This window comes from Triticum urartu, chromosome 5A (assembly GCF_056163025.1).
Source record: "Triticum urartu cultivar PI428250 chromosome 5A, HENAU_Tu73, whole genome shotgun sequence".
Taxonomy (NCBI): Eukaryota; Viridiplantae; Streptophyta; class Magnoliopsida; order Poales; family Poaceae; genus Triticum; species Triticum urartu.
This window is the reverse complement of record NC_141877.1, coordinates 309,481,342-309,497,062: the sequence shown is the minus strand read 5'-3', so window position 1 is coordinate 309,497,062 and position 15,721 is coordinate 309,481,342. Positions and strand designations below refer to the sequence as shown.

Below are 15,721 nucleotides of genomic sequence, written 5' to 3'. Positions count from 1 at the left end.
GTAGATACTCACTCGTAGTGCCTTATGTCATGACTTAGTAAAATGTGTGGGAGAGCACTTTGTAAAGCAATCATGATGTCGAAAACGATAAAATGTATGCTTTATCAGTAGTCATCAATAATCTGCGTAGGCAGTAGATCCATATGACTACCTTGTGATCCCAAGCATCAATTTGACGAAATCACTTTGATTGTTGCATCTGTATTTGCAAGAAATTGAAAATTTCAATTGCAAATAGACGTATTAATCTCGACATGGGTTTAACATGGAAATAAATACATCATTGATATATTCCGAAATACATCATACTCAACGAAGAAATAGTACTGCAGAGGTACTCAATTTATCTTTGCAAGAGATTAAAAATCTCTATTGCAAATGGACGTAATTAATCTCAACATGTGATAAACATGGAAATGTATTACGTCAACTTAAGATCTGGAATACATCTCAGTACTCAACAGAAAAACACTACTGATGTAGTGAATAATAATGAGGCTGCAAACTTGATGTTTAAGTGAGCCTGCTGCTTCGCCGCGGTGGCGGCTTCGGCCTCCGCTAGTTTTTTCTTAGCGGAGGCCTCCGCCCTGTCGGCCTCCACCTTCTCCAGGCGGAGGGCCTCTTCTTTGTTGCGCCTCTCCTGCGCATTCCGCTCCGTCGCCTCCCGGAGGTCAGCAGCGGGGTCAATCCGCCGAGTGGTGGCGGACGTCTCCGCTGACCCCATGACGGAGGCGGCGGCGACCCGCTCAAGAGAGAGGGGAGCCCTGAAGAAAGAGGGGCAAGCAGAGACTTAGACAAATCACGAAGAAAGAATAAAACTTTGAAGACAGAATACTTACGCGGAGACCAACGGCGGCTTCTTCACTTCCTTACGGAAGCGGATGGCCTTTGCGGCTGCCTCGTCCCGCCGGTTCGCCGCAGCCGAGCCCTTGGGCTTCTTCGGTCGACTGCCGAACAAGGCCAGCATGGCCCTGCGCTTCTTCCCGCCGCCTGGAACGCCCGGCGCGGCAGAAGAGCCCGCGCCAGGCTGGCTGGCTCCTGGCCGATGGTGAGGGGCGACTTCTCCCTCGGCGTTGTCTTTAGGCCAGTCGGCGAAGGTAGCCGAAGACCTGAAGTCGCCTGCTGTCCCTCCTCCTTCCTCGGCGTCGCCTTCCAGAGCCGTCGCCCCCAGGTCGGGATCATCGATGTCGCTCTCCGCCCGGTCGGCGACGAACTCACGGGCCGGCCCCGAGGTGCCGGCTGGTGAATGAAGAAGGGGATTCTAACCAAAGCCGACTCGTCAAAACAAAACTCGGCAAGAAGAAGACAATCTAAAGTAAGAAAAGAAAGGCGACTCACCACTGGCGGGGGGTTGGCGCGGGAGTACGGCTCTTTGCCGAATCGCCAGTCCTCCGGGAGCCTGTTGTCCGAGAGGTAGTTCACCATAAGGGCCACCTCTTCGTGAGGCATGTCCTTGGTGCACATCCGACTCGGGTCGCGGCGCCCACTCATCTGGCTTATCATGTGAGGGTGGCCTTAGAGTGGGAGAACTCAGCGCAAGACGAAGGCAGCCAGCAGGTCCGGACCAGTCAGACCCTCCGACCGCGTCAGCACTCGGAGTCGCGTGATGGCGCCGGCTCCCGCAGGCGTCAGCGACCTGGCCCGGTACGACCAGTTGGGCAGTCTCCCAGCCGGCGGGCCGGCTTCGAAAGCCGGCAGATTGACCCAGTCACCCCTCGTGGCGACGTTCCTGACGTAGAAGTAGGATCTCTGCCACATCTTCACCGACTTTATCAGCGAGATGGAGGGGAAGGGGTTGTCGGCTCCTGACCTTCGCACGGCGATGAAGGCGCCGCATTGAGCCGGCACGCCCGCGGCCTGGGTGCCGAGCTTGGAGAAGAAGAACTCCCCCCAGAGCTCGAGGGTGGGGAGGACTCCGAGGAAGCCTTCGCACAAGGCCACGAAGGCGGACAGCAGCACCACTGTGTTGGGGGTGAGATGGTGCGGCTGGAGGCCGTAGAACTCCAAGAAAGACCGGAAAAAGCTGCTCGCCGGCAGCCCCAGCCCGCGCAGGCAGTGCGAGCGGAAGATGACCCGCTCGCCCTCCTGTGGGGCGGGGGATATCTCCCCCTCCGGCGCAAGACGCACCTGCACGCGATCCTCGCCGGGAAGCCGACGGGTCCGGCGAAGGAACTCGATGTGGTCTTCATGAACCTCGGAACCGTCCCAGGTGCCGGAACGCACTGGGGGAGGCGCAGCAGCGGAGGAAGAACTCATCGCGAGCTGTCGCCGCAGCGTTCGCCGGAGCTTGGGCGTGCGGCGGAGCGAAGAAGAGTAGAGGAAGGAGGAGTGCGAGGAGCGGCAAGGAGGAAGAGAGCAAGGAGTAGTGGGAAGGAGGGGCGCGTGTGCCCCCCTCTTCCCCCTACTTATAGCCTTATGGGCTGCAAAGCCGAGGGGGCGGACGTGGGGATTTACTGCGCCCACAACCCCCCGACCCCCATGATCCATGTAAAGTTACTGCGCGCAGTAACTCCACGGGAATCCAAACCGTCCACCGGGGCCGCAGCGGATCCACTCAGGCGCCGAGGCGCGGTAGTGGCGGGCCCTGCCTGTGGGCCTGTCCCATCGCACGCGTGGGCTGGCAGGACGGCCTAGCCACGTGCCCTCGCATGACAGGCCAAGAACGGGCGGCAGCCTGGAGGCTTAGCTAGCACGCCACTTAAAATCCCGCCGCGACGTTCGAAATACCGAGCAAGTCGAAATTGAGTGAAGTCCGAGTTGAGTAAGTCCGACTCCTTCTAGACGGCCCGGCAGAAGTCAATCAAGACTATGTGTTGAGCACCCGGAAAGAGAAACTGCTGAGGCTTCTCGGCCGATCGTCCGTGGCGCCTCACCAGCTTCGGGGACTACTGTCGGAGTAATGGGCCACGGGTAGGCCAAGCCGAGTCCCATAACCTTTCAGGACATCGGGGCAGGCTGCGCCCCTCAAGACCCCAGGGCGAAGAGCCGTCTCCTGAGGAGTCGACGGCAGGGTGGCCGATTGCCCGCTCACGGCCGAGTTCCAGGGACAACTTCCAGAGAAGCTGGCTTTGGGGAGTCGGCCGGCGACTCCAGCAAACCCATGACCTCATCGAAGGGGACGGGGCAGGGGCGTGGCTACAGTGAAGCCCACTCCCCGCCCCTTACCAAGGGCAGGCATGGCCACAGCACGCCATACCCGGGAAGATCTCCGTGCGGCGTGGCACTGTTGCCCGGCCGGCCCTGACATCAGCACCACAGTACCAAGTCCTGCTCCCACGATGGCTTGTCTGTACGGCCTGGAGGCAGCAGGGTCCACCAGTCAGCAAGACCTCGGGAGACGGCGGGAGAACCGCCAGTCGGACCCGTCGGGAGTCGGCCCGGGGGAGTCGGCCGAGCCCTCCCCGGGGCCCACACGCCATTAATCAAGATGAGATGGGGAGTGGCCATAGTGATCGCCCGCCAGGCGGCGGGGCTATTGCCACGAACCCATGACCAAGCCCGCGTCATCAGAAGCACGGCTACAGTAATCAGCGGCCGGCAAGACCCGCCTGCGGCGGACGCGGCCTGTCGGCTCCGTCCAGACCAGTCGGCGGGCCCCAGCAGTCGGCGGAGAAGTCGGAGGTCGGAGGCACTGACGGCGAGGCCCGCGCCCAGTCAAGTTACCATTGTACCCCTGGGGGGTAGGCCTATATAAACCCCCAGGACACCCATGCAAGGGGGTGGGATCCCAGTAGTTCTAGACCACACAAGATAGAAGGAGAGAGCTAGCCTCGCCCTCTTCTACCACCAGAAACAGCTCAAGGAGCAACCGTGTAAACACTTGGCCATAGTGATCATGCGGAGACCCCGCAGAGCAGCAGTAGGGGTATTATCTCCCCGGAGAGCCCTGAAGCTGGGTAAGATTCGCCGGCGTGCATGTCTTCGCCTCATCCCGTTTCCAGGCACCGGTGACGTTCTACTCGCCCCACCATGATAAGCCATCCATTGGCATATGTCGCACCAAACCCCCGACAATCTTGTATCAAGTTGCAAGATAATTCAGCGAGGTGAATTAATAATTTGCGAGAGAAAATTGATCTCAATCGCAATGAGATTGTTTTGCGAGAAAATAATAATTCTCAATTGCAAATTTATATTGTTGTGCGAGAAAACTTAATCTCAATCGCGGAAAACATATTCTAAAGAATTTAGTCTAAAATAGGAATAGATCACTGCTAGAACCACTGTTGCTAATAAGTGAACTAGTATTAGTACCAGTGAAACGATCAAGCAACTAGTAGACAATAAACAAATACACGGGCTACTGGTGATTCCCTGCAGCATGTACATGGCCTGGCCACGTAAGGCAGAGCGCACATGGCCACGTTCGGTAGTGCCTTGATTTCCTGGTCCACCGCCGAACAGATAAGGAGACAGACTAGAGAATAAATCCCCAATCTTCCTGGTACTCAAAAAGGCGGAGAGCCGGAGAGCCCATGGCCGGCACCACCTCCACGCATGCCGCCGGAGCAGCGTTCACCGGCGATGAGATGTGTTCCCGTCGCGCTCGTCCTCATCCGAGGATCCGCCAGGGAGCTGCGTCTCGGGCGCGACGCCGTTTGTCAGTCCCAGCGCGGCCGGGCTCCATGAGCCGGCACGGCGGCCCCGGCTGCTTGATGGCGAGGCGTCCGGCGGGCTGGGAAGCGTGACGCCGAGAGCCATGAGGCAACGGCGAGCGCCCGTGCGAGGCAAAGGCGGAGGAGTGGCAGGCGCGACGGCCTGACAGTGTCCGCGTCGACAACCACATCGCTGGCTTCGGCTTCAACAACCGCAGGGGTTGGAGACGGCAGCGCCGTGGCCTCGTCGTCGTCGTCGATTATGACGACCTCATCTGGCTGGCCGGTGCTCAAGTCCCGGCACGGCGGTCGATGGCGGCCATGGTGCGGCCGTAAAGCCTCTCCGCGAGAGTGCTCTAGCCCTTGTTGGCGGGACAGGTGCGCGCGAGGGCGCGACAGAGCGCGGGAGCGCGGCGCGGCCAGGCAGCGACCACGGGCAGGAGGGCGCGCAGCCGGGCGGCCGGGCGCGGGGGGCGGGGCGGCCGAGGCGCGGGGCGGCCGGCGCGGCCATAAGGCGATGGCGCGACGCGCGGCATGGCCGGGCGGAGCCGGCCATGGCCTGGCTCGGGCGGGGCGCAGCACCTACGCGGCCCGGAACGGCCACGGCGCGGGCGGCCGGCGACGAGGGCACGATGCGCGGTCGTGCGGCAAGTTTTGAGGCCTGGTGCTCTCGGTTACGAGCGTGCTGATAACGTGTTTTGAATCTAAGTGATTGATTGATCTTATCGATGGTTACAGGATGCCATTTATATGGTCTGGAGGGATACGACGGTTCGGACAAGATATTGGTTCCAGACCAGATGCGTCTGTGCGGGAGGCAACCGCACGACGGTTAGGCAAGGGGAGATTTTCCCAATTACATTTGTAATTAATCTTAACATTCTTGATGAAAACACATGGGCAATCAGTACTATTGGAGTAACCTTTCCGAAGAAGGAACTCACTGAGTCGGTTGTACCACATCCGTCCCGACTGCCTTAAGCCATATAGTGACTTATTCAGCTTTACACAATACATGTTGCGTTTTGCATTTTTATTCGGGACAGAGATTCCATCACGAACCTTCATATATATGTCCGAATCTAGTGACCCGTAAAAATATGCGGTCACGGCGTCCATCAACTGCATAGATAGACGATTTTGCACTGCCAAAGATATAAGATATTGGAAAGTGGTTGCATTCATTACTGGAGAATATGTTTCAGTGAAATCAATGTCGGGTTTCTGCATGAAACCTTGTGCTACGAGCCTTGTTTTATATCTCACCACCTCATTGTTCTCATTCCGTTTTCGGAGAAAAACCTATTTGAATCCCACAGGGAAAACACTGGGAGGTGTAAGTATTGCTTCAGTGAATACCTTTCTTTTGTTAAGCGAGGCAATTTCTGCTTGGATTGCATCCTTCCATTTAGGCCAGTCGGAGCGCTTTTGATACTCAACGATAGACCTTGAATCATGATCAGTGAGAAGGGTATCTGCAATCTTTTCAGCAAAATATATGTCGACAGTCGTAGTCTTATGGTCAAATGATTCTCCAGAATCAACATAGTTGATGGAAATTTCCTGCACCCCTAGTGACTCTTCGTGATTTCCCAATACGATCGAGTCTGGGTGTTCCGATGTCCCAGTCAGTTTGTGCACACTGGAACTGGGTTGTGGAGGTTGCCCTTCTACTGGGTGTATACTACCCATCAGGTGTTTGTCAACGTTGAGTTGACCTACATTTACTGACTCCGAGGTTTTTCTCCTCGATTTCCTTTGCTGCTTGCTAGAAGCATGCTCCGGGTCATAGGCCGTACTATTCCCCCTCTTTTTAGGAATAGGTAGTTGAGTGGTTTTTATTGGTACCTCCACTCTTTCTGGCGCGTTTCTGGCCGGGTTTAAGGATTTTGTAACACCTTTCAAATCAGTAAATGAATCTGGCAGATTATTTTGCAAGATGTTGCAAATTAATGATCTTTCGAACTTGAAGTTCGGTCTCTTGGGTACGTGGATCAGAGGATAAAATGGCATGAGTACTCCAATCGATTTTCGGGCATTCTTTCTGGTACTTGAAATCCCCCCTAATGCCGAAAAATGTTCCTCATTAAATATGCAATCAGCGTGACGGGCTATGAACAGATCCCCAGTCAGGGTTCCAGGTGAAAGTGCGTTATATCGACTAGAGGGGGGTGAATAGGCGATTTTTATGAAAGTCTTCAAAACATAGATGTTATGAAGAAAAACGATAGAAATAAACCTATTACCCTGCAGCGGAAGGTAGACTACACTAGGCAAGCCATAGTCAAGTATTCAATAAAGTGAAAGCACAATGACTAATAGTAGCAATGTAGCAAGGATCAGGTAGGAAGATATTGTGAAGCCACACAGAACACGCAGTCACTCAGTGAAGACAAAAGATAGTTCGAACATACAATGACTTCACAAGGAGTAACAGTAAGTAAAGGGAAGGGAAGATGAAACCAGTGACTCGCTGAAGACAATGATTTGTTGGACCAGTTCCAGTTGCTGTGACAACTGTATGTCTGGTTGGGGCGGCTAGGTATTTAAACCTTAGGACACACAGTCCCGGACACCCAGTCCTGAACACGCAGCTCAGGACACCCAGTCCTCGCCGTAATCCCCTTGAGCTAAGGTCACACAGACCTCGCCCAATCACTCTGGTAAGTCTTCAAGGTAGACTCCCAAACCTTCACAGACTTCGTTCACCGGCAATCCACAATGTCTCTTGGATGCTCAGAACGCGACGCCTAACCGGCTGGAGGATGCACAGTCCTCAAGTGTAATAAGTCTTCAGATCACACAGACAAGAAGACTTAAGTGATGCCCAATTCTCACTGGCTCTGGGTGGTCAGGGCTTTATCCTCGCAAGGAATTCTCTCTCAAAGGCTTCGAGGTGGGTTGCTCTCAAACGACAAAAGCCGTACTCTCAATCTGAGCAGCCAACCGTTTATGATTGTAGGGGGTGGGCTATTTATAGCCACTTGGCAACCCGACCTGATTTGTCCGAAATGACCCTGGGTCACTAAGGAACTGACATGTGTTCCAACGGTCAGATTTTAAACTCACACGGCAATTTTACTTGGGCTACAAGCAAAGCTGACTTGTCCGACTCTGGACAAGATTCGCTCTCATAGTCTTCACTCGAAGACATAGGTTTTGTTTAAGCATCACTTCAGTCATTCTGACTGGTTCTCTTGGACCCCACTTAACAGTACGGTGGTTCCTATGACTCAACAAAGAAGAAAAACAACTACGAAAGATCTAAGTCTTCGAGCTCCATAGGCTTCATGTGATGTCTTCTCTTGTCATAGTCTTCAATGTGAATATCTTCATATACCACCTTTAACTTCAATGTCTTCATACATTTTTAGGGGTCATCTCTGGTAGGAAAACCGAATCAATGAGGGACTTCTACCTGTGTTATCCTGCAATTCTCACAAACACATTAGTCCCTCAACTAGGTTTGTCGTCAATACTCCAAAACCAACTAGGGGTGGCACTAGATGCACTTACAATCTCCCCCTTTTTGGTGATTGATGACAAACTAGTTGAAGTTTTCAACGGGGAATATAATCTGTGAAATTGTAAAGGATAAGGAATTGTCTTCATAAGTTGCAAGGGCTCCCCCTGAAGATGTGCATATAAGTAATTTGCTTTTGGAATGCAAATGCATATGGCAAGTTGTACTTGTGGAGATCCACTTCAACTTATGATGACAATCCACTATGCATGTGAAAGTGTATGAAGATAATGACATGCATAATGGAAAATGGACGTTTGCAGAATGATATAAGTGCGGAATTTATCGTCGCACATGCGGAATTTATCATCGCAACACAAGGTGGCAGATAAGTAGCAGACGACCATCGAGTTTAAGTGTTACAACTCAAAGAACCAAATGTAGCAAAACGAGAGTTGTAAGCACGAAGCAAAATATAAAGCACTCGCCCATATGGACCCGCTTGAAGACTATCAACCTCATATGCTTCTCCCCCTTTTGTGAGTAAGGACCAAAAAGGTTTGAAGACATAGAGCATCTACTCGTTCCCAGAAGGAGTAGGTGAAGCAGCAGTGTCGTTGGTGGTGTTTGACGGTGCTGAAGAGCTTGGAGTAGAGTCGAAGCGTGCTGAAGGAGGTGGCGGTGAAGTAGCATCGTCTTCATCCTCGATCACTCTGGCAGTCACAGTTGTAGCAGAGGAAGAGAACTCAGAGTCTTCAAGGGATGGAGTTCGTCGCAGCACTGCCCTTTGAGGAGGTGTGGAGTCAAACTTGAATCGCTCAGTGAAGCCATCCTCTTGAAGATCATCTTCAGAACACATCAGCGTTAGCCCTTTCCATGTGCGGCGAGAGGTTTCATGGGCAACAAAAGCATTCTTGGTGGCAAGATTGCGAATGCGATTAACATCCACCAAGAGGCTTTGCATCTGACGCTTCAGCCAGTCATGATGCCTATCCTGTTTCTGATGAAGAGCCACAAGAAGCTCTCGGTCATTGAGAACACGAGTGCGCTTCTTGGGTCATGGAGCAGTTGTACTGTCAGTGGCTTCAGTGAGAGCAGGATGCGGTGCACGTGTAGTGCCAGCCAAAGGATACACACGAGCGACTGCTTCAACTCCTTCAATGTTCTAAGAAAAACTCTGATGCTCTGCATTCTGAAGACTTAGGGGTTCCTTGGCAGGCTCAGGATAGATGGCTTCAATCGACATATCCACATCAGGCAGAAAAATCCGATGATTGCGAGCAGATGGCTGATATGAGATAGTGGAGTGAAGTTTGATCAGCCGCATGACCCATGGGGCGTAGAACTTCAAGCCAAACAGATCGGAGCCTGATGCAGCAAGTTGGCTAATGAAGAAGTCCTGTGTATTGAAGCATTTTCCATGAAGAATATAGAAGACCAAAGTCTTCATTGCACCTTCAAGCTTGGCATGTGGAGAGTGTCCTTTGATTGGCCAGAGAGTTCGCCTTATGATGTGATAAATGATTCTTGGCAGATACTCAAGGTCTTCAACGAAGAACTCCATGGGATAAGCAGCATCTTGGGGCAATGGCTTCATCATACTGAGCATCTAACTCATATTAGGTTCAGTCTTCTGAAAGATGCTCTCAATAGCTTCACTATGAAGCTGACAGCCATGCTCGTAGAGATCGCCAGGAGTGGGCAAACCAGTGAGCTCAATGATGTCAAAGGCTTTGGCTTCGTGATGAACATTTCCTGTCATCCACTCCAGGACCCAAGTCTTCGGATCTCTACTATACCCGTGGATGTGAAGTGTGGCATAGAATTGGAGTAGCAACTCTTCATTCCAATGCTCTTGGTCAGTGACGAATGGCAGCAATCCAACTTCTTTGAAGCAATCCAGAGCTTCTTCCAGACAGGGCAGACCAGCTATAGCTTCAATATCAAGGCGCTTGTGGGGGAAGATGCGACCTTGATTGTATAGAATGCAGGAGTAATAGCTTCGCTGCGGATAGCTCCAGAACCGATCAGATGATATCCTTTCCCTTGAGTAGGGGTTCCTGGAGCTATTGAAGAATGTGTTGTCTGCTCTGAAGCCATTGATATTGAAGGAGCCAGGTGCTGATGCAGGACCTGGGAACCTTGGCAATCTTGGGATTGGCTTCTGTACCTGAGGCATGTGCTCAACATGATAGTCGAACTGGCGACCGGCAGCAGACTCAGGAATAGAAGTGGCGGGATTAGTGGCTTCGCTGACTTCTTCTTCCGTTGGGGAGAGCTCCACATTAGCTTCAGCCATGACAGCGTCAGTGGCTTCATTGGTGGTGGTAGTAGCAGCCTCAAGATTTTCAACCTCCACTTGACGAGCTGGAGGGTCGATCACGATCACGTTCTCCTCGAGAACTGCTTCTTGGTGAGACAGGGGAGTGGCAACTTGTGGGACTTCTTCTTCCGCGGCTGATGCAGCCGGATTGTCTTCAGCAGAGACTTGAGGCCTTGGACCTTTGCGAAGTCTGCGCAACGCAGGCGACGCCTGTGGAGTTGCTGTTGGCTGGGCCTCAAAGTCTTCTTCCTCTTGTGGGCAATCCGCCCATGAAGCATCCTGTGCAATTGGCGTTAGTGGACGACCAATGCTGATGAGTTTGCTGTTCTCGAGCTGAGGAAGGACTGCACCATCTTCTACATGGTCACGTTGACCAATGTCTTCAGCAGCGATGGGATCAGCTGCTGGAAAGTCTTCAGCTTCATGAGCCTCTGTGAAAGCAGGCTCATGGACAGTCAGTTGACGTTCTTGAGGATCAGCATCGGGGTGAACCATGGAAATGGGTTCAACAATTAAGGGCTCTGTGTGAGCAGCCCGTTCCTTCTTGGTCTTTCTTTTCTTCTTGGCGGGGGCAGTAGCAGAGGCTTCAGGATGTTTTCTCTTCCTTGCTTCAGCCTCAGCAGTCTTCGTCTTCTTGAGCTCTGAAGCGGTTGACCGGCTTTTTGGCTTCGAACCAGTCATTCTAGTTGGGAAGACAATGGGATCTGCTTCCTGCCTAGGTGCGTCAGGTTCAGCCGTAGCAGGCTTCTTCATCTTCTTTGCAGCCATCCTGGGGTCGATGCCAGGACGCCCAAGGGCCTTGCGCTTCTCAGCCTCATTGTAGGCTTGCACACATCTATCAGTCAGAACCTTCATGCGCTCACGCGAACCCTGAGCTTCTGCACGTTTCTTGAGAAAGGCTTCCTTGAGCTCGTGCAACATAATCTTGAAGTTCTTCACTTCTTGCATGCTGAGCTTGGCCATATGCTTCTTGAACTGTGCCTTTTCAAAGTCAATCTTCTGCTTCAGTTCAACAATGCGCTGGGCGATAGCTAGTTCTGAAGCAATGGCGCCATGAAAGGCGACACTGAGGCCAATAGGTAGTTGCAGATCTTCGAAGCTGATGTTTGGCGTGTCAAACCACTCATCAATGAAGTTGTGGATGATTGTTACATCAAAGAGAGGCAGATCATTGAAGATTTATGCTTCTTCTTTGCTCTTGATGAGTTGCTCAAGAGTGTCATCTGCAAGATCTTCATCACTTGATAGATCAATGGCATCATTGCGCAGAATGGCAGCAGCTGTTAGCTCTTGGCCGGTGTGTGGCAGAGGCATCTTGACCTTCTGGGGCTTGGAGATGCGTGATAAATCTTCGGACTGCACACTGTCTTCAGGAGGTGCAGTTGCCAGTGGCTTCGCCCGTGAGATTTTTGGTGAAGGGGCAGGCTTTGAAGCTTTAGGCTTCTTCAACTTCTTTGGCTTCGGTGCTGCAGGCACTTCATCTGATTCAGCGTCAGCTGCAGGATTCACTGCAGTCCCTTGAACCAAGATATGGGTGATGAGGCCTTCAAGGTTGTAGAAAGGACCGATGACATTGGGTTCTGCATCTCGTGTGCCATCAGCCCTTGAAGCTCAGGGACCAGGGTTGAAGTCTAGTCCCAATGTCTTCTTGTTTTGCTTCACTGAGTTCTGGGCAAACTGGAAGTTGCGCTTGAACAGAATGTCGTCACGACACCATAGTAGTGACGATGGGTGTGCATCAACAGGCTGTGGCCCACGGACCATGCAGGGATAGAAGCCTTGTTCAATGGCTTCATCTCTGGACCCGGGTTGAAGATTCTTGTATAGGATGTCTCCCCACGGTCTCTTGATGGCATTTTTCTCAGCATATTCCTGGGTTACAAATCGGTATTTGAACCATTGTTCTGCCCAATATCTTCGAATCCATTGGATTCGGGTCTTGCGCTGATTGTAATCCTCTTTAGGATCTGTCTTGTACAGTTCTGAGAGGTCATCTGGCAGATCTCTAGATGTTTCTCCACGACGCTTTCTGCCACCCTTCCTTGCTGATTTCTCTAAAGCCATGAACTTTAAACCGAAAGGCTTCAACACGTTCAAAGGCTTCAAAGGTTTTCGCTTGCTGGACAAACAGGAACTGGCTTCGGGAGAATTTATGTGATGCTGTAAGAATTCTGCAAATGAATGCAGACTATGAGAACCAAAGGATTCTCCCACGGACATGTACCTATGACAGCATTAAGGTGCGAGGGAAGGGGAAGAGGTCATATGCATTCTCAGAAGATTTTGAATATAAATCAGTTTAGAAGACATTGACCTCATCGTGCGAAGACATTCACTCATAGATAAGGAGTTGCTTCCAGATTTGTACGAATCCAGAGATCAGTACAAGTGAGGAATCTAACTACTTTGTGAAGCATAAGTGAATATACTAGGCATGTTATGAGATGCAGTATGAGAGATTTGTGTGAATAGAAACTGCTTGTGGTAGAAAGTGACAAAGCCATAGGATCAACAGTGCCATAAAAGGGAAGTTTTATTTACCACACTAAGAACTGCTAGACGGAGTGGAAGATGAGGCCGAGCAGTTCGATCTTTCGTGCCCTAACTTGGCGACGGAGGACACCTATGGCGACGGCGGAGAGGACGATGTCCGCGGTCGGCGTGAAGACGGCGGCGGAGAGGTTGCGGCAGCGAAGCGCTTCGTTGCCGGCGTCATCGAGGGCTGGCGGTGGCGCTAGGGTTCGTGCGAGAGTGGAAAAAGAGATAATGACTGCCGTGAAGTGTATATTTATAGGTACAGGGGCGGCACTGCGTTATTACACAGGTGCCCCTGGTGATTCGCATCTGAGGAACACGTGGCCATTATGCGGAATTTTTGGGTTTGTTCCACGTCCCACGCACGCCTGGTTTGTCGGGTGGTCGTTCCTACTTCTGCGGGTTTCATGTGGAGGAATGAGCATTGAGAACGGACTTAATGGTTGTCTCTGTATCTTCTGCTGACAAGGACGCAGAGAAGACATTCGATAGTTTCAATAGAATGCATATGATTTGGAGAGATAGAATTTGAGATAGAAAGCATAGAGAGGTTAGGGTCCGATCACATTCACTTAGTTCAAAAGATTCAACAAGAAGACATAGCTATAAGTGAATGCTGTAAAGGACATAACACTAGTATATATATATATATATATATATATATATATATATAATCAACATAGTGAAGATAATCATGAAGACATGTTGAGATTGAAGCCAAACCAAATGTGAAGACATAGCAAATGTAACGCCATGAGTGAAACACTTCAAACAGAACATTTGGTAGTGGCGTTACCCACTGTATAGGAAGTATTAGACCCAGACACGGCGCACAATTATCGTGGCGCTCCGAAGTCAAATTCCACATTAATGTATTCACACTTAGAATGTATGTCTTCATTGATTGAAAATATACTTTACTTCGTGTGTTGCACATCTAAGTCATCAATATGCATAAGGGTTAGGATGTGTGCCTGATCAGAGGACATTTGAGGATTCCAGGATATTTAGCTCACACCGTAACTTGCAAAATCTCTTCTCATCCAAGGGCTTGGTGAAGATATCTGCCAATTGCTCTTCAGTGTTGACGTGTATGATATCAATATCTTCCTTCACAACATGATCTCTGAGAAAGTGATGACGAATTTCAATGTGCTTTGTCTTCGAGTGCTGAACTGGGTTGTTGGCAATCTTGATGGCGCTTTTGTTGTCGCAGTAGAGTGGCACTTGCTTCAGATGAATGCCATAGTCTTTGAGCGTTTGCTTCATCCACAGAAGCTGAACGCAGCAAGATCCAACAGCAATGTATTCAGATTCAGCAGTGGAGAGAGATACACAGTTCTGCTTCTTTGAAGACCAACATACAAGTGATCGTCCCAGAAAGTGACATGTGCCTGATGTAGACTTGCGATCAACTTTGTCACCAGCATAATCAGCATCCGAGAATCCAACCAGATCAAACTCTGAGCCCTTTGGATACCATAATCCTAGAGTTGGGGTGTGAGCCAAATATCGAAAAATTCGCTTCACAGCTAAGTGATGCGACTCCTTTGGTGCCGCTTGAAATCAAGCACACATGCAAACACTAAGCATAATATCTGGCCTAGATGCACATAGATAAAGTAAAGAACCAATCATGGAGCGGTATACCTTTTGATCGAACTCTTTACCATTGTCGTCAGGACCCAGATGATGCTTGGCTGGCATTGGCGTCGTGAAGCCTTTGCAGTCTTGCATACCGAACTTCTTCAGGCAATCTTTGAGATACTTCTCTTGAGATATGAAGATGTCGTTGCGTTGCTGTCGTATTTGAAGACCGAGAAAGAACTTCAGCTCTCCCATCATAGACATTTGATATTGCTCTTGCATCATATATCCAAACTCTTCACTGTACTTCTGATTGGTGCAGCCGAAGATAATGTCATCCACATATATTTGGCACACAAACAGTTCACCATCATATGTCTTCGTGAAGAGAGTGGGGTCAAGAGAACCAGGTATGAAGCCTTTGCTCTTCAGTAAGTATTTGAGTGTGTCATACCAGGCCCGAGGGGCTTGTTTGAGGCCATACAGTGCCTTGTTGAGCTTGTATACCATGTCAGGATGTTTTGGATTTTCAAAGCCAGGAGGTTGTGCAACATACACTTCTTCTTCAATCTTGCCATTGAGGAAGGCGCTCTTCACATCCATTTGATAAAGAAGTATGTTGTGATGATTTGCATAGGCCAGCAGTATGCGTATGGCTTCAAGTCTGGCCACAGGAGCAAATGTTTCATCGAAGTCAATGCCTTCCACTTGAGTATATCCTTGAGCAACAAGACGAGCTTTGTTTCTCACAACTTGACCATGCTCATCTTGCTTGTTGCGGTATATCCATTTGGTGCCTATTATGTTGTGCTTCCGAGGATCAGGACGCTTGACCAGTTCCCATACATTATTCAGCTCAAACTGTAGAAGCTCGTCTTGCATAGCTTGAATCCATTCAGATTCCATGAAGCCTTCTTCAACTTTCTTGGATTCTGTTATTGAGACGAATGCGAAGTGCCCACAGAAATTTGCCAGCTGAGTCGCCCTTGAACGAGTGAGTGGACCGGGTGCATTGATGCTATCAATTATTCTCTCAATCCGCACTTCATTGGCAACGCGAGGATGTACAGGGCGAAGATTTTGCTCTTGCTGATCATTGTCGTTGTTAGAAGGAATGTCTTCAGGCTGAGCATTGTCTTCATGTTGATCAGGTGCTGAGATGATAAGTTCTTCTTCAGGATGAGCTTCAGAAGGTATAATTTCTCCAGTTCCCATTAG

At 50.6% G+C, this 15,721-nt stretch overlaps 1 protein-coding gene across 1 annotated transcript; it reads right to left on the bottom strand.

Annotated features, from left to right (window-relative positions):
- Positions 1 to 693: 693 nt before the first annotated feature.
- LOC147971184 (uncharacterized) lies at positions 694 to 5,298 on the bottom strand. The gene has a single exon (XM_087525945.1). It carries the CDS (start codon positions 2,485 to 2,487, stop codon positions 1,531 to 1,533), a length of 957 nt encoding a protein of 318 aa, XP_087382071.1. The 5' UTR covers positions 2,488 to 5,298; the 3' UTR covers positions 694 to 1,530.
- Positions 5,299 to 15,721: the final 10,423 nt, after the last annotated feature.

Excerpts from the sequence above, each read along its gene's own strand:
- LOC147971184 (XM_087525945.1), bottom strand. The coding sequence starts at position 2,487 with ATGGATCATGGGGGTCGGGGGGTTGTGGGCGCAGTAAATCCCCACGTC.